We start from the raw sequence: 24,653 nt of genomic DNA on the forward strand, positions 1-24,653 counted from the left end.
AGCATGGATCACCCTGGCTAAGTGCTGTCTCTAGATGTGGCTGATGCTTCAGAAGATGGTAGAAAAGGCAAACAGAGATGCCAAATGAATGCCCTAACAGGAGGGGGAAAAAAAACCTTGGAATTTTCCTTCCCTAAGGCAACTAGTAGTAGCCTGGAAGTACAGAATTGATGCAAGATAAATACAGAGCCAACAAAGAGTGAACCTGTGTGTTTAGTCCCTGTTAATTGTCAGTGAATATTGCCATTCTAATGGCTTCAAAGATTGAAATGTTTTCAAGGTGTTTTTTCAACAGCTTGATTGAAATATTTAAATGAATTAAAGTCTTATCTAGGTAGCTGAGAGGAGGCTTACAAGTTGGCTGGACAGTACATTACAATTTAGAGAGACAACTCTGAATACAGAGTATTTGTACTCCTGAGTTTGCAGAGCTGGTTCAGATAATCATAAATTAATTTCTTAACAGAAGCCTCATGAACATTGCTGTTTTTCTCCATTGGAATTTTCAGATGTAGCTTTATTTTGTGTTTTTGATGCTTTCTATGAAGTTATCATCAACGAATGAGATATAGAGTTTACTGACAGTATTGCAGACAAAATTGTGGAAAAATTAATCTATATCTGCTCCATGTGTTTGACAGGTCATTTAGTTTAATGGACAAAATGCATTTGAAGGCATTTGGGCACTCTGATATTATTAATGATTAGATCTCGGTGGATAGTTTGATGGGCAAAATAGGAAGAAACCTAGAAGAATGATAAAAAGATTCAAAAAATATGAAATCTAAAAAGGAGAAAACATCAAACGTAAGGAAAAGTTCATCCTATAAAAGCTAGCTATGTTGGCAGCACGTTATTCCTGTGCATAAAAAGGAGGATGGCTGAAAGTAACTTTTTTTATGTTCTGTGTTTCTCTGCAGGAATATGCTCCTTATGTGGGAACAGTATTCTCCTCTATGTTTCCTACAAGAAAAGGAATTTGTTGAAACCAGAAGAATACTTCATTATAAACCTTGCCATCAGTGACCTTGGTATGACCCTGACATTGTATCCTCTAGCTGTAATCTCCAGCCTTTCACACAGGTTTGTTCACTATGTGCATGATATTTAACATCCTCTGCAGACACTGGAGGTCTGTGTCAGTGATGAGGACTGAATCACTCTGCTGCTCTGCTTGTCAGAATGGACGGAAAATAATTAGAGGGATTGAGAGAAGTATGTTATGTAACAGCAGCTTTATGAACTGCTGGTGTTTATTAACATTTGTGTCTGTCTGAGGATCATCTTGATTTCTGCAGGGCTGAGATGATTTTGTTCCGAACATCCACTACCAACTGCATTTATTCTCTCTTGGTAGAATCATTCAAGCAGTGGTGCAGTGCTTCATTTTCTTAAGTGGGCAGTTAAATTTTGCAGCATAAAAATAAAACCCTAAATTTGCTTATGATCCCTAAAAGTAGCAATAGTGATGCTGAATAGAACTTTAGTGTTCTGGTTTAATGTTGAAGCCAACACCCTGAGTATAGAACTTTCTTCTTCCTTCTCCACCTCTCCCCTCTTTACCCACGTGAGTCTAATCTGATAGCATTGTGCAGCATCTAGTTTTTGTGATCTTCTCTTCAAGTTCTGGAGCTTTAGGAGGTTCACTGCTAGACCTCAGACAGTATTTGTGCAACTTGGGCACTGGGAAAGTCTTTGGGAGAAGGGAGCTAGCAGGAAAGGTGCAAGAAAATCAGAACTGTTTGTCGTTCTGCAGAGTTAGAGAAAGTATGGTATTCGTAATACTTCGATCTATCCCAATTCTTGCAGAATGCACTGCAACTGTACGGATGCATATATGCGGTGCTGATTTGGCTTCCCAACACATTATACTGAGAAACCTAAAAATTTACGTAAAATTCTAAAGATTATGAGAAAAGTAAAACATTGCTGGTTAGATGGAGAAAGCATTGAAGTTGTCCAGAAAAACTGAAATCTTTAGCTACTAAATTTAGATTTTTGTAGGAGAGAATTGGTTGAAAATAACAATGGAATCAGAAGCTTTAACTAGTTAATGTGAAGTATGATGGGGAAAAGAGAAGTCTTGAAAGAACCACCTTGGCAATAAGTATGTTGGTGACTGAGACATATAAACCAAATATTGATGTGAAATAAACTGAAGAGAAAAAAATGAGAGAAATGGCCTTGCAGTCACAATGGAAATGAATTTAATTGTCACAGAAGTGGCACTATTTGTGGTATTGCCTGTAGGGAATTAGGCTTCTAATGACTGAGTAGGTGTGGCCGAGCCGAGGCAGCATCCGCCAAGTGTTCCCGCTGTCCCTCTCAAAGGTTTCTGGTCCAGCTGCCGTCAATATATTGGCTGGTTGGGTAGCAGCAACTCAACTTTCATGGCTTCCGGCCCAACACATGGCGGTAGATTGGCACTCAAATTATACTAATATACTGGGCTATAAATTGTAGTGGCTCAGCTGTTGCTGTGTGAGCATCTGAGAAAGAGCTGCATTGGTGGGTGGGAACCCTTGGCTAAGGGGAAATACTACAGACTTCCTGAGCTACCCTGACCTCTTCAAAGCCCTGGGACTGGGAGAGTGAGAGAGATGAGACAGTGAGCTGTCCTAACTTTTATATCACTGAAGCCTGAGATTTATTTTAGGTAGAATTTAATACTAAATATATTTATGCTTATGTATTATTTCTCTTTGCATTCCTATGCAGTAGGAATAACTGTAACTATTAATTAAAATATCTTCCTGGATTTGATATATGTATATTAGTGCAGACTTAACAGGTAGAGTTATCTGTGGAACAGTCAAGGAGTCCCTCCATGTTCAGCTGCATATTTGTTGAGAGAGAGACTGAGAGCATGATGGATCAAACAGTCGCACAGTAATGCATGAGGTGCAAGGCCTGCTGTAATGTGTTTAATAATGTAATGAAGTAGAACAGACTGAATAAAAGAGACTGAGAGCACTTCACCCAACATAACTCCTGCGTGACTGGTTAGGTCACTCTGCTAGGAAGTGAGACCTGATCTAGCGGGATGTGATCTGAATCCAGATCTCTCATGCCAAAGGTGTCTGAATTGTTATTCTTGAGGGGAAAAGAAAGATAGCTCCTTGTTTTTGCGCATGATGACCACCTGTACCTGTGAACGTCTTTTCAGTTTTCAGACTTCCTTTCCCTTTGGAAAAAGTTATACATAATTTAACCCTATCTTTTTTTCTTTTCAGTTAACAAAAATGAAAAAATTCTATTTCATTTGACATAAAAAGATCTTTCTTTCTCTGTCCTTGCCCTGTCTGATTCTCCCTCAGTTTGTCATCAAAATAAAAATAAAAGTAAAAATCTAGTAATTATATCTCACCACATTACTTTCTGTGTTCAATAATGCTAAATATACTGTTATGATTAAAGGAGATGATGTCTTCAAAAATCTGGCATGGGGCTTTTTATAACTGCTACTGCAAATCATGCACGTTTCTGAATAGAAAGGGAAGAGAGAGAGTTGTTTAGACTGAATTTTTATTCCACTGGAGAACCTTCCCAAGCAATTGCATTGATAATGATGAAAAACAGCTTAGAAAAAATATGGAAAGGTAGCAGAGGTAATGATGAGGAGCAGAAGTAACTTATGACCTACTAGTGATAAGCATTTTGATCTTTCCTTCCAGAATGATTATCATCAAATTATATATTATTTTATTTTATAAAAATAGAAAGGCTGAAATGTGAATCTTAAAAATAAAGGGAGACGCGACTAAATTACTGACTTTTTTTGGGGGGGTTTGTTTTTGCTGACTGGTTACTACTGTGTTTTTCCCACTGGGAATGTCTCTTACAGTTCATCCCTGACTGATAAATAATTAAATCATGTAGTTTTATTAAATGTTCATGGCTACAATTATAATTGTATTTCTACCATTTAGCCTTATATTTAAGAAAGCACAGCATCCAAGCACAGCATTTAAATGACAGCATCTAAGTATTAACTTTCTTGGTTATTTACTAGGTGGCTGTATGGGAAACACATTTGCTTGTTCTATGCATTTTGTGGGGTACTGTTTGGGATCTGCAGTCTGTCAACACTGACATTACTGAGCACTGTGTGCTGCCTCAAAATTTGTTTTCCAGCTTATGGTAAGCTAATATTTCTGTCTTGGATTATCCAATATTTTTCACTTGAACAGAGATCACTATTTCTAGTTTGCATACCCTAGAGAGTATTTTTATAGAGGAGGTCTTTTGCATCAAGTCAAACAGTTTATATTTTTGTGATCATTGATAATTGACTATAGGGCTAGATAGATGTAGCTTGTTTGTTTTAAGCTCTTTTAAGTCAGGGGGACAATTTGGAAATATGGACTAAGTGTTCTGAGATGAATGCAAGACTGACCTGAATATATTAATGTTTTCAGAGTTTATTGCTACATTTGTTACAGATTCATGTTGTGCTAAGCTTCTTAGATGTATCAGACAATTCTGATACCTCATGTTTTGCAAATTATTGCAAACCATGCCATAGTCTTATAAACCTTCAATATGCGCTAATATTTTGAACACGTACCCTTCTTAATTACCCTGCTCACTTGTCTGCATAAGGGAAATTCCATTCAGGCAAGGCAATCAACATAGCATCTGATGCTATGACAAAATGACATTTTTAAAGTTATAGTATCTCATTGTTATAAGGAGACAAGAATGGACAAGCAAAATTCTTTCATTTGGCTGAGAACAGCATTTTACCACAGCACTAGTGTGTTACTATGGTTTATGTTAATTGGTGATATAACTATTGTTTTTAATTTAAGACCTTAACTGGTAATGTTTAACCTAGAAGATGATTTGCAGTTTTTAAATTATTCCGAAAACAGGAAAAGAGGTAGTGTTGAAAGAAAACTATATGCGACCATAATAAGCTTAGTAGTGCAGCTGGTGCTATTTCTCTATCTGCTAACTATTTGTGAGAGAAATATTTCAGATGATGACCTTGCCTTTAAACATGACCGCATCATCATCTATAATTCAGACCTTATGGCAGACTGTTGGGTTATTGAAGAAAAATGAGAGCTAGCTGGTGAATATTTGTAAAGCACTTTGGGAGATACAGATCATTCTTAGGTACTTTATAAATCTTAATTTAGCATCTAAACAATGTGCTTCAAGTTAAGATTTCTAGCACAGCAGCAGTCGATGGTGCAAAATAGTCAGTCAGGTCTTCCTAAGTGCCAGCTTTTCTTTGGAAATTTCTCTGGAAATCTGAAACCAAGGCCAGATGCAAAATCTGCTTGGGGGGGTTCCCATGGGTCTTTAGCATTCCTTCTAGAGCAAAAACATACTTTTTCTTTTCCAGGATTAGGCATTATTGATAATCTTAGCTTCGAGTCAGGAAATAAGTATGTTTCTGCAATCTGAGAACTTGATTTTCTAAGCTACTCTTTGGGTGGATAATACTGTTGCTCCTTTCTGCTGCTTCTCTGGTTTTCTTTTAATTTGCCGATCCACACTTCTTGTTAAGTCTCCACCCCCCTGCCCTTTAAGATGCCTTTGGTCAAAAGCAAAGGAAGGGTGTGAAAGGTGTGTCCCACAAAATACAGAAGCATGTGTCATAGATTTGGTCCACTTGTCTTGTAATTGCAGAGTTTTCAGTGTATTTGAAACTCGTCCTGTGTGAGCTCTGGTCATGGAGCAGGGCTCCACTGGGCCAAGTGCTAGACAATTTAGAGAGAAAAGACACTCCCTTCTTCAAAATGCTTACAATTTGTGTTTAAAACAAAACAAGCCCCCCACCCCAGCTGATAGCAACAGAAATGAGACTGTAATTGGCCAGTATAATTGGCAGTGAATTCAGTGTAGGCGTATTTAAGTTGTTCTGCAGACAATATTTTAAGAAGGAATCTGTAGGTTACATAGACTTATTCCCAAACAATTGAGATAAATAAAATAAAATTTCCAGTGTGCAGTACAAGAGGTCTATTAATAGACCTTGGGACTGTGTGGTGAGAATTTAGAGCAGTACTGTGTGCTGATCGTCACTGATTTTGTGTCTTCCAGGGAACAGGTTCAGGAGAGAACATGGACAAATCTTGATAGCCTGTGCTTGGACCTACGCAGCGATTTTTGCCTGTTCTCCCTTAGCTCACTGGGGGGAATATGGAACCGAGCCTTATGGCACAGCTTGTTGCATTGATTGGCATTCCACCAACGTAAACGTTGTGTCGATGTCTTACACTATAGTTCTATTTATTTTCTGTTTTATTCTCCCTTGTGGGGTAATTATCACTTCGTACTCTCTTATTCTGATAACTGTGAAAGAATCCAGGAAGGCAGTGGAACAGCATGTCTCCGGTCCCACCAGGATGAGCAATGTGCAAACTATTACTGTCAAGGTATTTGAAAGTTAGTTTCTGGCAAGCCATTTTTGGCACAACTGGGCAGCACCATTTAAAGACCAAGAAATTTCCTGAGAAGGGAATAAGAAAGAAAAAGAAAATTAATCCTTATTACATTTTCATTTCAGAAAACAGTATTGTCTTGTGCAGATTCACCCATGACAATGAATTGCTAAACATGCCAGTAGCAGCTGTGTTGTTTCTGGAACGCGATAGTTGAGCCCTCACAGGACTTCTTTATTAGTGCAAATGGAGATTTCAGAATTTTTTAAAGAAATAATTTGGAACATTTCTATAGAAAACCTGGATTTTTAAAAGAAATTGTGGAGAATGGAGTAAAACTTTGAAACTAGGTAAAAAGATAAGTATTTGGTAGTACAAAAAATGCCTTCTTTTGACATACCATTAACAAGTTTTGGAAATACTTCTTAGGAGTGAGTCTCTGATGTTGGCCATTAGTGTTCAGGTTATTTTCTGAGTGTTCACAAAATGCCTTTGTTTCTCTGTGCTCCTGAGGTCTCCCATCATCATACTTCTGTTAGCTGCTACTATATAGTATCTCCCTTGAGCTTTCTATTTTCTGAAACCTTGAAAAAAAGATTATATTATTGCCAGTCCCCTGTATATTATACTTTCTGGAAGCCATTTCCCACAGAAAAAGATATATCTGTATTGTTAAAAAATGAATATGCAGTAGGAACTCACTGCAATGTCTTTGATAGCAAAGTGTGAATCTGTTAGTACTATTCAAGAACAGATTGGTAGCGTAATCTTTGATCAAAAGGAAGGTTCAAAATTGGAGCACTATATGGAAGTGAGATTGGGCCTTATGCTCAGGAACCAGTGTTTATGAAAGCTGGTCTGGTTTTGGGTGAGGGAAGTCTGTTTGCCCAGCTACAGAGCTCTGAGGGAATCCAGGTTTTAAGCTTTATATCTTAAAGGTTTTAAAATTATCATAGGGAACAAAGTCTCTGGTGTATAATTAAACACAGGAAAAATGTCACAAAAAAGTATACTTCTGTGAATGCTTTTTGAATGAAAACCTCTTCAGCTGTGTGTTTCACTAGCTCATACAATGAAATTAAAGCTGTAGTCACAGAATTTGTTGTGTAAATTGTTTCTGGCTGCCAAACTATGTCCCTTTCCTTTCCAGAAAAAAAACAACATCCTTTTTTTCTAATCTATCAAAAAATAAGAAGAGGGACATCACAACTGATGTTAGGTGTGCTTCATTCTTTGGATAAGATTCCTCTCTTGAAAGGTGTGAGTGTTACATCTGGACTGTGCTAATTATCTCCAATGAGAAAGTCTTTGTTGTCTCTTGACTTCCATGAATTCTTCTCTCATTTTTCTAATTATTTGGTTAGCATGTAATTTCAAGCATCTTCCTCACCACCATTCAACTTTTTGCCTGGTGTTATCTTTGGTCCTTATCTTCTCTCTATTGAGGAAAATGGATACTCTCATCTGCAAACACAATTGGTTATCTCCCAGATCTCTTTCTGTATAGCTGATCTGCTTTCTCTTTTTCATATTAACAAACTTGATCTCTCTCTGATGTGTCTCTTCAGAATGCCAAGATCATGTCAGAGGAGATATCCTACTCTTCTCTGTCTCATCCTTTAAGTATCTTGGTTTAAGTATCTTTTGATCACTTTGGTAAGTGCCATCATCCTGCCTACTACATGGACTTGTAAGCTAAATATCATCCTTAATGCAAGCAGCTTACCCATCTCTTACCAATTCCTTTGTAATATCACTTAAAGTATTTCCCAACTAAAGCTCTTGAATATGTTCTTGCCTCACCTCTGGATATTCAGAATGCCTTCATTTTCTTACATCCTCCTTTGACTACAGGATTTTTTTCTTTTAAGTCTTTAGTTAACTTTTAAGACTCTTCATAGTCTGTACCAATTGTCCTCTGTAGTCTTGTTTGGTAAGACCAAGATGCTGGTTACGTTGTATTTTTGCAACTCTCAAAAATACACATATGTGCTTTGCTTAATGCTACTTGTCATTCTAATGAGTATTTTCTAATAAACACTGGCAAGATGAACATGATCTACTTCAAAACTTCCTATATCATGTTAACACAAGTCATATGGGCATATCATAGAAGTTGATACTAGCTGGGCTGCTGGAACACTAAGAAAACCATCTGTCATGTGTTGGCAAGTATTTTGTCTTTGTATTCCCTGACTCTTCCCTTGTAACTGCTCTGATTTGCACTGTTAGACTGTAAACTTTCTGTGGTAGAGACTGTTTATCTGCAGAGAATCTCACCCTGGAATAATAATAATAATACAAATAACAAATAGTTATAAATGATAATTCCTTAGAGATGCTTGCAGAAGCATAAATGGATGGTGTAAGTCATACTGATAAAAATAGAGAGGAGGTAAGAGACACTTTTGTTTTTTCTTTCTCCCCTAACAAATCATGCTAAACAAGCCACCCAAAATATGTCAGTGTTCTGGTATCTATGGAATGCTTATTTATTGAACTGTAGTTTTTCCTGCTGGATTTGAGCAGCAGTACAGCTTATTTTGTAGCTACTGTCAAATCCAAGACAACTTACAGCCCATTCTTCCTCCCATCTTTTCCATCCTGCATCTGAAATCAGGTCACTGTAACTTAGGCATCCTGGTCACATTTGACCTGTGCCTCTAGGATCTGATCCAGCTTCAGCTGAAGTGCTTGAACATTGTTTCAGTCTTGAAAAGCTAAATCCAGAAATAACTTGGGCATTTAATGCAAAATTATGCAATTATAGTCTGGCTAAGCCCCAAAATATAATTCTGAATACTCTTGTTTGCCTGCTGCCCAACCCTAGAGTGCCATAGGTTCTTCTGTGGTCTTAAAAGTTCCTCAGATTCCTGCAGTTTGCTTTAATCTGCATTGCCTTGTGTGCCAAACAGTTATCTTCTATCTTCCTTAACCATATTAGCATAACAATATCATAGCATTCAATTTTGGCTCAGTTTAGTCTATTTGGTATTTTAGAAGTAAGTGGAAAGTTTTGTAAAAAGCAACAATAACAACGATTAACATCCATTATCACTATCACTAATCTACTTTCAGTATTAAAATATCTGTCTGTGGTGCTTTTTTCCATGCTGTGTTAGAATGACACTAGCATAATTTTTAGAAAATGTAATCGGAGCTGTAGAGTTCTATTTTTGTTTTTGCACTTGTGAGTTTATGAAATTGGCCATTGATATTGTTTTTATTATTATGTAGTGCAATAGCAATCAATTACATATGGAGGACACTATTGTTCTCATCTGATCTCTTTGTGGGGTTATGTGGGTCTGCCAGCCTCTGGAGAAATCATGAGCATATGAACAAATAGAACAAAGAATTATTATGGAAAAAGTAAATATTTTGAAGGCAAGCAAAAATGTAGAAAATCACCTTCTCTCCAGGAGTTCCTTGGGATTAAGCAGGTTCAGAAACGCATCCTAATTCTGTTTAGATATTGGAGGAACAAAACTACCATGAGTGTAACTTGACATATTATTCACATTTGTTCAAATGTCATCTCTGAATGCTCCACAACACTCTGCATTTAGAGTCATGAGAGAGTAAATCTTTGACTGAGGAAGTTGTGTTAATTTTTTTTTTCTGCAGCAGACTTTGTATATGACCTTGAACAAATCTCATGGTACCTAATTTGTATTTCTCTGTGGCTGTAATTTGTGATATCTTTGAAGTACATGGTTTAAAACACTGGAGTATTGTTTGGCTATATAAGAGAAGGTTGAAAAATTCACATCTCATTTCTAATTTTGTTTATTGAGGAAATAGAATCATTTGCAGTTAAACAGCACAAATCTACGCATCATAGAGGTTAATTGGGGGTTAAATTGTGCTTGTATGATGCATGGACATAGTGCTTGGATTTTTAATCCTTTATAAATTATCCCATGTTAAATTCAATGGATATTTTACTGTCAACATTAATGGGTATTGTCAGTCATACTCTCTGAAACTGGAAGTATTGTATATCCAGTGGTACAAGCAAGATTGAAAGCTGTGGCTAATTACAGGTAGGAGAGAGAACTATGAAATAATGGGAAACATAATGGACTTCAAGTTGGATAAGTTATTCTTCAAGAAGGTGTACAGTATAGAACAGAAGATCCCAAACACAAATACTTTGTTGTGATGGGGAAATTTACTGAAGTTAAAGAACTGCAGCTATTCAATGCTTCTCTTGATTTTGTCCGCCTTAAATAAATACCTTAGTTGTAAGGCATAGCAACATTGTGTTTTGCTGCAGGCATTTCAAAGCTGTTTGGGGATTAGTGATCAGCGTGCTGTTTCTAAATGTCAGTCTTATTGCTGTGAAATGAGTGAATATGGATGAAGAGAGAAACAGTCTTAATGCTAAACATACAGTTGTGTTACTTACACTGTTTGTATAATATTTATTGACTTGAGGTGGAGGCAAACAGCTCTTTGGTAAGCGTAGGAGGATCTGGTTGACATAAAAAGAGCATATTAAATACTGTCTAAACTTGTTATGGCAGAATATAGATATTCTATTTGGAGAAAAGGTGAAATTGAGATTCTGCCACTTTGAAATATATGATAACATTTATAATTGGCTTTTACTTTTGTGTAGCAAAAATACTTATAAAAATGAAGAATGAAAAGAAGTGCTTTAAGATTCCTATGTGAGCATGCCTCAGATCAAAAAAACCTCTTCCTTAATGCTTTAGATCTCTCAGAGAGGTTGGCTTCGTTTGTGTGTGCTCTCAGTTGACTGGTTCATTTATAGTGGTCATTGCTGCACATCTAAAAACTCTAATCTTTCCAGATGTGCAGGTCCTACAGAGTTGTCAGGCACCTTGAGCAAAAGTACAAAGATCCTTAAAAAATTTTTTTTTAATTTAGAAAAGATTTACAAAGGGATAAAGAGGACAGATCCAGAGTGTGAGACAGTCCCTTTTCATCCCAAGTCACATTTCTTTCATAGCCTTCTGAATATGTTTGTATTATTCCCACACCAGGAAGAACAGAATTAGTGACAGTTGTTTCTGTCAGTCGCTTTTGGGAATTAGCCATCATTGCTTAGCAATATTTTGTAAGATACTATTGAAATATGTTTTGGCTTTTCAGGTCAAGAAACTACCAATATGCAGTGTTTAGTATTATGCTGGTTAGTTTCATGACTTGTATGTACATGACAGGAAATTATGGCCAATATTTCCCTTAGTGATGATAATTACAGCAAGGTTAAACTACCAAACCAAAGGCCATTAGGGTATTCATAATTAACTACAAGACTCAAATTCAGGAAACACTCTTGCTTTGTCTGGTGCTTAGCCATTACTCTGTCTCTTGCATATTTCTTTCTTCAGTCTTTGGTATATGCTGCTTATGGTCTCCTGAATAACCAGCAAAATTTGCACAAATGAGAGACAGCATGCAGTTTTCTAATCTAAGCATCTGCTGTTGCAGGCTTTTGTTTCTCAAGAAAGAGCTGTATGTGGCTCATCCATGAGACTGGGTATGGGAGGCTTGCAGTCTTCAACCCAAAGGCTGATTTGAGGTTCGTGATGTCTGACCCTAACATATGTACAGTAAGCAGAGGGGACAAGTGATTTGTAGGTGCCCGTCTTCATCTTTGTGAACCATTGTTGGGAGGAGGCACCATCTTGGTGGAGATTGGCTGTATCAGCTGGCAGATCTGAGATGATGAAGGCCTGATCACAGGACAAGAGCCATTTTCTCCATGGAGCTGCACACCAATGGAGCTAGTTGTCTTGGAGGGGCAGCATCCTCTGTCCTGTTCAGACTTTACTGAAATGTCCACACTTCTCATAAAGTTTGGAGAATCAATGGTTTCTCTGGGGCACAGTGTTTATCCAAGCTTCCTCTGGGGTGTACAGCTCCCTGACGTCCTCAGAGGACATTAAGAAAAAAGAAGTGGTGACTGCTTAACACTAGTTTCTATACTCTGATGGAAAATGACCTTTAAAAGAAACCACAGCATCAAAATAAGAGGTAAAAATATCAAGCAGTGGGAACACTAACGTTGTGTTTGTGTGCTCCTACTGTGATCTGTGTGACCTGGGTCAACCAGAAGGCTTCATTCTGAGCTCTCACATATACAGTGGGTACACCCCGATTTCTGAAAATAAAGCTGTGATAACTGTTTGTGCCAGGTCTCAGGATCAAGATATGCAGGTAAGAGCTTCAGTGACAGGTAGGAACTCACTGCAGCACCCTAGCTCATGGGAGTAGATGCTGGGTCCTTCGGATAGGCTGGCTCACGGGGTTGAGCCATTGAGGCTCTCTGGGATTTTGCCCAGTGTGCAATGCATAACAGTACCTGTGGATATCGACTGGGAACTAAACTCTGCTTTTGTAACTCAATGCGACATATGAAGAGCTCTGCTGAGGATATGAAGGGCAGAATCCAGCTTTGGATACACTCTGTAGGTGTAAGTAAACCATCTGGGCTGGAATAACTGCAGGGCAGGAGGTTGCAGTCTATGTAGAAGTCATCATAAGACAGGTTTTTGTTGTTGTTTGTGTGTGTGTGTGTGTGTGTTCTTCGAGGATCGAGTTTATGAAGCTTATTGTTCTGCTGCTCTAGAGGATCTGCAAGCTCATTAATTCTGTCATGTTTTCAAAACTTGACCCCCTACTCAAAGGAGTTCAGGTTTACCAGAGATAAGTGACAGCAGATTGCTGTTTTACATATTGTTTTATTCTACAGAGCAAGCAGAGTGAAAATAATCCTCTCTTCCAATCTGAACTCCAAAGACAGTTCACACTCACCTCCTGATGGGTGTTTGTGTGCAAAGGAGCAGGAACTCCCTTGTGTCCTATATAGCTGTCTTGTAGAGCAGCATTTGTGGCTGCTAGTGAGTGCAAAGTAGGTCTGATGAGTAGGTACTGTAAACATGTTGTGTGCCCCTCAGAAGGAGATCTGGCCCTAAATCTAGCATTAGGGTTCTTTCTCCTAGGAAGTCTAGATCTTCCTCACTCTTGTGTTTCAGATGGCCCGAGAGCAGGATCAGTGGAGACTGTGTTAATTTTTGTGAATATTTCATCCATCAGGATGCATATAATGATCCTGTCTACATGACTAACCACTGAGTTAGTCCATAGTGAAAGAAGAAGGGAAAGCATCAAAGATTTGTAGCTCATGTACACATGTTAAATAAAATGTTCATGCTACCTTGGAGCATCATTTCTAGTTAGAGCTACAGGCGATATGTGTAAGTGCTCTGTGTGCAAGAGAAGAGATGATGGAATATATCCATTTATGTGTACTTTCTCTAAGCTGTTCCCTATGTCACAGGACTCACTTAAAAAAAAAATCCACATTTTTAGCATGACGATTAAAGAATTATCTTTATCTTGCACAACCTAGCAGCTATAAGCTGAGCAGATGCTGTGAGATGCTGTGTCTAAGTATGTGGAAAAGAACACATGAACAAGGTAATGCCAAATCGCTTTTTTTTAAAAAAAAAGAGGTTCCTAAGGTATGTTCCAGGATCTTGAGAGGAAAGTAATCATTGGAAAGAGGCCCATTAACTTGGCTGGGTTGGAGCAGACTCCAATGCGAATCAGGGTTTTTTATGAATCATGTTACTGTAATAGGATTTTACTGGATCTGGTTTGTGTTTTGTTGAATGAAGGGAGGAGTAAAATTCATGACCTGAATTTTCAAAGTCTAGCGTATGAATTTCTATTTTTTTCCCCTTCTTCCTCTATTTTACCAATGCATTGCCTCACTGGCTTACTGTTTTGCAGAAGAACAAAGTAGATGGTTGTAACAGTCCCTTGAGGCATTAAAAATCTTTGAATCAGTGGAACTAATTTCATGTTTATAAGCATGCATTTGGACTGAGTCTCACAAATTTTGAAAATGCTTCACTTACCCTGCTAGAAACAATTTGTAGGAAAAACTTTCTGTTCTCAGCAGAATAGCTTCATCCTTAGCAATTACTGTAAAAGCGAAAGGAAATAAGAAGATAACTTTTTATTGGCCTTATCCAATTACTTTTCTGAGAGCTTAGTACTCTTTTTTTGCAGCCACTGCAGTGACTCCTGTTATCTTAACCTTCATGATTTTGTACCTATATTTAAATCTTCTTTTGCTATTTAAATTACTGGTGATGTAAATTAATATTGCCTGCTTAGGGCAGCCAGGTATCATGGCTGCAAGATTTCTCTTTCCTTGCACTTTAAATGAAATGCAATTTATTTTTTTGTGGAAACAAATGTCACTAGAGTGCAAAGGAGACGATATCATTAGCTTCTGTCTGACTACAGCCCCAGAAACTTATCCCAAATGTCTTCCTACCCAACTGGGAAAAAAAAACATGGCAGGTAAAAGCAGATGAACCTGAGGGGTAGTTAGCAGGAAATTCTGGTGATTTCTGCATTGCTAAATAAAAGAAGGCCAAGGAACACAAAACACTGGTCCACTGATTGCCCTGTTGCCTAGCTCTTAGTACAATCCCTTGTGTTTTTTTAATCTATGCCTGGGCATATGTCAAGGGATAGCTGCTCATGGCTGAATAGCACTGTGCTATCCCTGTCTGCACATTTTAAGTGGGAAAGTGAGTGGTCACCTTAGTTTTTCCAGTAAGAAAATTGCCAGTGTCAGGCAGGTATTGGCCTGTTGCCACCTATGCCAGGGGACTGTTCCTTCTTTTCTCCAAGAGCCTGCAATGCTGCTTTTGCTGCAGCTGGTACTAAATGAATGACTGTGAACGACTAGATTGACTTTTTTCATGCTGACACTTTAATAACCTGCTTAACAGGATCTAAGCTTGTTTTAGTGTCTGTAGATCTTAATTCCTTTGCTGTCAGTGCCTGTGATATCAAATCTGCTTGCCATATTAAGGACATACATTTCTTAAATTTGTCCAGTGAGACTTCTGGGCTCTGATTAAATCTGGAATAGTGTACTGCAGTGTACTGGTCTGGAATGATTATTTTGAAAACTGCTATGATTCACTACATTTCCAGATTTCAAGTTATGTAATACAAGCAATTCAGCCTGCCAAGATTCTTTGGGATGCTTTTGGATAAGGCTCAGGGTGACATTTGCTGATGCCACTTGCAAAAACTGCAAAAAACAGGCAAAAACCTTCTGCAACAATATCTCCTGGAAAAGCAAATAAACACGATTACAAAAGAAAAAATGTTGTGTGTCTGTAAATCAAGCACAAGGGTATTTTTCACATAGCCAAGGTAATGGTAAGTGACACTGCTCTGAAATTTACAGGCAGAAATCTCTCCTGGGGAATTATGTTTGAACTGGAACTTGGGGAAAATGTTAGCTTTGTAAGAAGAACTTCACAACAAGGAATATAAGCTACAGAGCATACTTTTATATTGCAGGTAGATATAAAAAAGAAAACAGATGTTCTGCAGCTGCAGCATTAAGTCAACTTTATAGTTAGATCCCCTCAGCTGCTATAAGTCAGTTCACTCACGCAAACTAGAACAAGCCTTGGCTCTTCGCGCAAGCTAAGGACCTGATACAACTATTTCAAACTACATGCTTATTGGAATATATATTGAATAAGATTATGCAAATTCAGCTTGTTGACACTTTAAGTAAATGATACTTCAGGGCATCTTTGGAAGTCAAAGCATTTTCAACATTTTTATGTCTATTCTATCACAAATTTTTCTGACATACATTTATGACAAATAAAAGGAAAAAGCACAGCCAACACCGGCTCAGGATAAGACTGAATCAGCTGGTGAGAATAGAAGATTTTATGATCTTGTAAATATTCACAATGTTGCCCTATATCTGCATCATCATCACCCTTCTTTTGTTGTGTTTATGAAAATCTTGATATTCTTTGACATCTCATGTTGGTACCACTGGTTAGGCCACTCTTTGTGCCTTTTGTCTTGGAACCGTGTGGGTTATTTTGTTGATCTTGTGGTATTTTCATCTAGCACCTGGCTTGTAACCTCTGAAGATTGGCAGAGAGTATTAAGTGCTGTCCAAGTTCTGTTGTTATTAAATTCTTGACTTATGAATATGTGACATGACAATACAAATAATAAAGTCTCTTTCTGCATGCACGTATGTATATGTATAGTTGATGCACTCAGATATCTCAAAGCGGGTTCATTTTGCCTAATAACACTCCACTAAAAGCCAGTTATCTTAAGCTGAGCTGCCCATTTTAGACACATATCTTTGAATGAGATCAATTGCTGTCTGGAGATGTGTATCTCTTTCCTTTGACATTGTAAAGAACCTACACTGGTGTAGACTTAGACTATGAGTTTTGGATACATGAATTGTGGAATATGACAAGCCCCCCCGCCCCCCCAATGCTGTGGGGACTATACTGATGCAGTTCTGGAACTTGGCTCAGAGCTCCTTGAAGATATGTGCCAAATGTCTTTTCACAGGAACAATGTAAAGCCTGTTGCAATCCCAAAGATGAATTACTATCATAAGTAGGCCAGCTTGGAAATGCACCAATCGATTCTGCTGTTCCCTTCTTCTTAGTGTGATTCTAAAAGGCCAAGGCAAGTCTTGAATATTAGCCATGGACAGTTTAGGATTCCAAAAACCATACATGTAACACCAACATTTTCATAGGTAGAGCCAGATCTTCAGCTGGTGTAAAGAAATGGAACTCTACGGAAAGAAAGGGAAAAATTAAGTTCATCCCATCTTGTGGATTTGGCTCTTCATCTTTTCTTAACTGATCTCATTCTGTCAAAATACCTTGTTTCTCAATTCTGCCAAATCACTTCAACTTTAGACTTCAGGGGAGCTCTAGTAGCAGCAAATGGTTACCACACATAGATGGGAAATGTCACTATTATCGCAGTTGTTTTTCCATTCTAGAGACATATACAAACTCATAAACAGATTTTAGCACGTCAGTTAAACTCTGCAGAAATTCCTCATAAAACACTTGGTGTATACTTCTTGGCAATCACCATACACTTCTTGCAAAATGAAGTTTGTGAACCTATTAAATGTAGGGAGAAAATCATAAAATTTTGAACACCTCTCTGTCTTAAAGGAGTCTGATGTGTGTTCCTCTGGTGTGATGTACTCAGGGCCTCTTTCATTCTCACTCTGAAAACAACAATATAATCTCTCTTTATCAAAAAAACACGTTTTTTGCTGCCCTGAATCTATAGCCAGAGTGTTACTGAGAAAAACTGTGAATTCTTGATTAACTAAGCTGTTAGCAACTCTTTGTACTCCCACTTTCAGAGGGCAGCTCATGCAGGTGGCACAATCAGCAATTCATTGCAAAAGTACCTTCCTATGTATCTCTCTTTTGTTCACTTGCATCCAGCACTACTCTAAATTGAATAGATTTTCTACTGTCTTCCTCATTTGGATATACATACTTTTCGCAAACATTGACTCATGAAGCTTCTTCAAGAGCACTAATATTTTTGTTTCTATCTTTAAAATATATGTGCACTTGAGTTATAAACGATGCTTAGGATAATCCCCACCAGATTAGTCTTCCAGTATAGTTTACTTCAGGTTTCTTGAGGTTTATGTTTATTACAGTTCCAATACTTATTCTCTCACTTTGCATACCTCTATGATAATTTATAAAAAAAAATACTGAAAACCCCATAATTAAAAAAAATACTTATGTAAGCTTTCTTGATAGAGTTTATTAGGACAACCAATTGTAGAGTAGGAATTAATCTAAATTCATGAATTTGATTCACCTTCAGGATTAATCTTTTTTTCTGCTTAGGATATACTCATGTTTTTAAATTGCTTTTCAAATCAATGGACTAATTAAGCTGTCAGGTGCCTGTGTGTCACTCCAATTGAACACCAACAATAAAATGACAGAAGACATTCTGTAGCCAGTGGAGCCTACATTACCCACAGATTAGACAGCAGATAGGAACGGCTTTGCAATTGAGACAAGAATTTCCCCAGAATGGTACCTTTTTCCTTAGGTTGGCTTCCTTTTTAATCTAAAGAGAGTTTTCATGACATTTTTTGAATAGGAAGAGAATTGTAAGATCTGATATATTTGAACTCTAAAAGCTTCAGACAGAACAAAGTTTCTAAACAAATACATACTTAGCAGCTAAAGTATGATGGAAGGCTTGGAGAGACAGTTTAACAAGGGGAATCAATCATATGATATTTTTATAGCTATACTATTTGGAAGTTATTTTTCTCAGACTAATTGTTTTTTTCTCTCTTTCTATTATCACTGCAAGCTGAGTGTTGCTGTGTGCATTGGATTTTTTGCTGCATGGAGCCCTTATGCTGTTACTGCCATGTGGGCAGCTTTTGGATCAATACATAAGATCCCTCCATTAGTCTTTGCTGTGCCAGCTGTCTTTGCGAAGTCCTCCACACTGTACAATCCAGTTATCTATCTTCTTCTGAGGCCCGATTTCCGAAACACTGTTGTCAAAGATTTCACAGTTTTTCAACAGCTATGCATCAGGACTTGTTTTTGTGTCAAGACCCTGCAGAACTACAGATCAACTGTGGAGATCGGCCTGAGAACATTTAAAGGCAAAAATGAATCCAGCTGTAACTCTCCGCAAACTATGGAAGGGTGTTCTTTCTTCCCCTGTGAAAAGTGCAGTGATACTTTTGAATGCTTTAAAAACTATCCAAGATGCTGCCAGGAGAGGCTAAGCACTGTGGAATGCACTCCTCAAGAAAGCACATCCTTGCAGAGCAATCTCCAAGTAACAGTGAGACAGGGCAGTAGGAAGTCTGTAAAGGTGGTTGTGCGGGGAGAAAAAAGCACTGAAATTGATAACTTGGAAATCACCTTAGAAACCATACCTGTGCATTGTACATTTATAGACCTCTAGGGCTGCCTATCCAAAGCCCTTTGACAGCAATACCATTATACTGCATTTATGAATGTATCCCTTTTACAAGAGCCCTTCTGCTGCCCCATTTTCTGTACTGTTTCCCTGGTTTTATCATGTAGTCTTTGGTGGGACACATGTTACAGCATGGACATGTTATAAATGCTGTATGACTCTCACCTTGCTGACTTAAGTAAGTATACTGTGTGGACTGTGTTCACATCATACAGTGTCAGATAAATCTCTGCGCTTTGTAGCATCTGTTTTCAAGAGAACACACTGCCCATCGAGAATTTTTCTGTGAAGTGTTATAACACTTTCTAGACTTTCTATGTTTTATATTCTGTATGTTCAAAGCACAAAATTCAATGTAGAATTTTAAAAGGACAATGTCATGCTGTTTTAATTGTTATAACAGCTGAAAAGTAAATGCTAACTGAAATGCCTGTTTTCCAAGAAGCAAAAATGAGAGCAAGAATGATGGCACATGTTGTATGTCTGGGAGGCAAAGGTCATTTGTTCCTTGCTTTGCCATGAACAGACAGGTTCTGACCTAATTCCACATAAATGAAATTAAAATATTTCTGGTAAATTGAAGATAGTGTGTAGCTTTTCTTTATTTTTTTGGAGTAATTTAAGAAGAATTTGTCCTAGAACATTAGTTATTATTCCCAGTTCCATCTATAGGACCTTGGAATTATGAGGGTGAAGACGTAGCCCAGAAATACCATAATGGGCAAAAATCTCTGCTAGTGTAGCCACTGAAACCAGCAAAAAGCACCCTGTGTGAAGATGCCAGTCCTTCAGGATTTTTTCCATTTGGCTTACGAGAATAATCTGGCAGAGTAAGAATACCCAGGTCCTTTCTTTCCTGTGTTTTCGGGCTCCTTTTTTCTCCCCGGAAGGGGAAGGAAAAGAAAAAGAAAGGAGCATTGGAGAAATGGCTTTTGAAATGGTTGCTGCTACTGATTCAAGAGGAGCTGGTTAAAGTGCTGCTGTGCTTCATGGCTTACCAACAAGACCATATCCTCCACTGCTGCGTAAGCAAGTGTACACTGAGAGTGCCACACTCTCATTTTGGCCAGTGCCCAGCCCTCCGGTTCAGTTATTTTGGCTTTGCTTTTCAGCAGTGCCCGGAGGCGTGTGTTGGGGCAGCTTTGGGAGGTAAGGCAGTCCTCCTGCCGAGGGGTTTGCAGCCTGCAGGGCCACTTTGTCCCACACTCCCCAGGGGCTGCTTTGACACTTCCTAAGCCTCAGGGGGATACCTGTATCTTTCTGAAGATAAGGATTGGGCAGCAGCACATTTCACTGCTGTGTCTGTGTTGACTTGAAGATTATACCAGATTGCAAAAGGGACAGCTATGTTAAACTCTATGAAGGTACCTAATTAGCCAATTTAAAGGGTTTGCTGTTGCTATAGAGCAGCACGTTTACTTAGGACATACTATTCTGTTTCTGTCCTGTTCTTAAACCGCCCTCATCCCCTTCCAAGCCTCCTTTCATCCTCGATGTTACTGTATGTGGATGATAGTCATGATATATGCTATTAGTTTTACATAGATGTGTATGTATGTGTCATGTATACATGACCAGCTACCTGATAAGAGTACAGAATGCTTACAGTGCAGTACAGAAAAGACCCCCCTATGGTCAAAAACACCATGGCTCTTCAGGAACTCTGAAAAAGCAATCCGAAAAGACAGTTTGGCTTTGAATACTCAGGAAGCTGTTTCAGTGAGTGTTTTCCCAAAGACTTCCTAAGACACGTGGGTCAGTGGTGTGTCACAAACCGGAGCCTCCTTCTCTGGGGCTGTAGTTCCTGGGACTTTTGTCACTAACTTCACATGAGGTAGGATCATGCTCTGAGACCCAAACCTTTAGGTAATGCTGACATTTTCAGATGGTGAATCTGTGAAAAATAGGATTGTAAGACACGTTCAGAGGTCATCTACGCCTTACTGCTCATAGTCCCATTGACATCAGTGCATGAATCAGTGTCTGAAGTTGAGTATGTGAATAAATCCCTGGAGGATTCACTAACAAAGGCATATGTTTGGGAATTTTAACTGGCATATAATTCTAAAGCCTAAAAATGTCAAACTACCAGAAGACAAAACAATAATCTGTGTTGTGAGGAGGACCTGTGTGACTAACTTCCCTACAGGTCTCTGAAATCCCAGCTGTGGTGTGCAGCTATTTAAAGTATTCAGACAATTGTTGGGGTTTTTTTTGCACTATAACTGCTGTCTGAGCTGTGCTGCTAGCCAGCTACATGATGAAACAACATTTTGAGCTATTAGTCTAAGCCACAAATATTATTTTTCAGGTAGATCTACATAAGGAAGTTTGGAAAGTAAGCAAGCTTGGAGTCTCCATGCTTGGATTTATAGTCACTTTAAATTTAGCATTCACTACAGGGGAAGCCAAGGCTGAGTTGCACTAGATAGTACTTGTTTTCCCTGGAAAATATGTGAACATATATTTACATAATGCCTATTTAGTTATGTGGAGAAAAAAATCATATAATTTTAAGTTCCTTCGAATTGGCATTGGACTACCTGAATCTAGCTGTCAGCTCTGAGTATAGCATAAAAGGTCATTAAAAGATCACATTCAATTGTGAATAGAAAACATAGTGTTTTAAAAATGACTGCTGAATCCATGCCAGTTCCTTTTATAAGTTCATGCAAGGAATGCTGTACGTTTGTGGAGAATTCCCCATATACACAGACATGGAGAATGACAGTGCACTCAGACTGTGTGTTCCCTCTGTGTGTGTGGGGGGAGTTTTTCTTCTTGTGTGGTTAGCTTTTTCTCGTAACCAAAAACCTTCTCAAACCTGCTAGTCTTCAGATTTTTCCATCTGTTATTCATCACGGTTAGTCATAAAGTTATTGCTTATAGATGTGTGTGTTAATCAAATGCCATCAATTGCAGGGTCTCCTTACTATTACACGTTAAGGTCTGATGAAAGAGTTGATGGAACTGGAACTGAAAAAAAGATTTTGTTTTTAAAGATAAAACAATAAAAGGTATTCTCATCTGACAAGTGACCTTATAATTTTTGTTGCTAACAACATATTTAAATACACTGAATACAACAAACTTTTATGGTGTCAGAGTAGAAATGGTAAGGCAAACTGGGGGGGTTGTTACTGTAGCATAACGCAGAAGATGTAGGAGGCCCTCCCTGCCTGCTACGCATTTGGAAGGGAAAACACCAGTTTTCTAGGACAGCTCAATTACTCAGAACAGGCTTTTGTTTACAGGGTCACTGATTTAAGACTGCTCCTGAGAGCAAGGGATTGAAAGTCATTCCCATCTGGTGTGAGGGTTGGTTCACATGCAGTTCACATGCTAACAGGTCTACGATGCCATTGCACACGCATAGCTGGATTAGAAAAGACCTACTATATGAAGTGTGTGGGAAATCCCTCTTTGGATTGAAGGGGCAGAGGGACTGCTCGTGAGAGGGGCTCAAGTGGGAGACCTGGGGAAGCAGGGACAAGATGAGGGGTTTGGGTTGGGGCGGTCAGTGCTTCAGCGAGAGTGGTGGTAACTGGAAGCGCGTGCGCCTGCTCTTCTAAATGTCGCATCACCCTCATTCTCGCCCTGTACTTCTTGCATTCACTTGTGGCTTTGTCTTTCAGGGGATGGTAAGTTTTGTGATTGGAACTGCCTTTTGCTGTCTGGGGGAAGGATCTCCAATCCAGATGGGGGCACCAAGTCTTTTCTCACAGCAGCGGGAAGGCTGAGAAGCCTGCTTGGTGGCAAGGTGGAGAAACTCACGCTGCACTTGGCTGTGCTCTGTATCTGGTGTGGAAGGTGGATGTGCGTTGTAGGCAGCTGATACAGCATGTTTCAGGAGCATTATATGTTCACTGTCTAAGTCATTTCATGTGTTGAGCAGTGAGGTTTTGGCACCAGAGCTCCTCCTGCAATGGAAGCAGAGTCCAGCAGTTGTTGAAAGCAAGTGAACTAACTGCCTACACTAGATGTCAGCCAGGAGAGGTGGACATCCTGCTCCTTACTTTTGCTGCCACCTTCTTCACAGAATCACAGAACGTTTGAGGTTGGAAGAGACCTTTGAAGATCATCTAGTCCAACCCCCCTGCTCAAGCAGGTCACCTAGAACATGTTGCATATGGATCCTGTCCAGATGTTTTTCGAATAGCTCCAAGGACAGAGACTCCACAGCCTCTCCAGACAACCTGTTCCAGTGCTCCATCACCCTCACAGTAAAGAAATTTCCCTTGTGTTCAGATGGACCTCCCTGTGTTTCAGTTTGCCCATTGCCTCTTGCTCTTCTGTGTCATTTTCCCTCCCTTGCACTGTCTTTTTCTGCTGTGATCTCTTCTACCTCTCTGCTCCAGTCCTTCCTTTCCCTCAGCTTTCTATTTACTTTCCTGATATTTTTCTCTCTCCTCCTCACTCTCTGGCACTCAGAGTACCCCAGGGGAGCTCTACAGCAGGTACTTTGCACTCTCGTTACACTCAACAGACTAGTAAAAAGTTGTAAACAGCCCAGTTTCTGTGTGTTGCCACATCTTAATGACTGATGGCTTAGCTTTCCAAATTGTTACCAGAATTGAGCTGGTCTCTGAAGCCCAGAAGCACCTTCCCAGCACGAGCTCATACGAAATATTTTCGTTCTTCTTGTTGACTCGCTGGCTTTATTTTAATAGGGTTTCACAAAGGCTTTTCTCTAGCACATCTGCCAAGATCATATGCTCTTGCAGTGGGGTAGGAAGGGAGACTGGGGGCATTCCCATTATTTTGGGAATATACCCCCCATAAAAAACTATTTGTAGAGAGGGGAGAGAAGCAGTAAAGGGGTTAATACATGCTTTCCATGCTGCGGTCCCTCTCTAGCAACACAGGTCTTTTCCGGGGGGGGGGGGGGGGGGGCGGTTAACAAAGAACTCCAGTGATACTTCTCCTGTCACGGCATAGATGTAGTTACGTAAAGGACATCTGGAAAGAAAAGCCAGGAAGAGTGGATCTTTGAACAGGAAGGTTATGATTGGCACGCTACTAACTTAGTGCCCCCAGGAGGGCTAGAAATAGGCTCAGCAGGTATATTCAGCTGCATGAGCATCGGGAGCTGGGGAGCTGTACTTCAGACAAGTTCTAGGTGCTTGAGAAGTGCAAGCAGTGAACAACGAGGTATGAAGCTGAAGTATCACTAAAATGAACTTCAGAAAGACACATTACCTGCAAAACAATGACCATAATGTGTGGGATATATTTTTCAGTGAACTGTAGAATGCAACTGTGAGATAGGTGAAAGCAGTGAATAGTTTTGGGTGTGGGGAATAAACACAGTTGGAGATGTCAAAATTGTTCAATACAGCAATTCCGAAGTGAGCAGCTTTGATTTTCTCAAGCTAGAATCATAAGAGTATTTTGTTACCAGTCACAAAGTGTCAA

At 39.0% G+C, this 24,653-nt stretch overlaps 1 protein-coding gene across 1 annotated transcript in view; it reads left to right on the forward strand.

Annotated features, from left to right (window-relative positions):
- Positions 1-19,814, forward strand: part of LOC112994956 (opsin-5-like) — a 63,741-nt gene extending 43,927 nt beyond the window's left edge. The window contains exons 3-6 of the mRNA XM_064507613.1: positions 921-1,083; positions 4,013-4,140; positions 6,055-6,389; positions 18,612-19,814. Of these exons, the coding sequence (XP_064363683.1) occupies positions 921-1,083; positions 4,013-4,140; positions 6,055-6,389; positions 18,612-19,223 (1,238 nt within the window). The 3' untranslated portion in view covers positions 19,224-19,814. The remainder of the gene's footprint in view (positions 1-920; positions 1,084-4,012; positions 4,141-6,054; positions 6,390-18,611) is intronic.
- Positions 19,815-24,653: the final 4,839 nt, after the last annotated feature.

The sequence above is a fragment of the Dromaius novaehollandiae genome, chromosome 2 (genome assembly GCF_036370855.1).
Source record: "Dromaius novaehollandiae isolate bDroNov1 chromosome 2, bDroNov1.hap1, whole genome shotgun sequence".
Lineage (NCBI taxonomy): Eukaryota > Metazoa > Chordata > Aves > Casuariiformes > Dromaiidae > Dromaius > Dromaius novaehollandiae.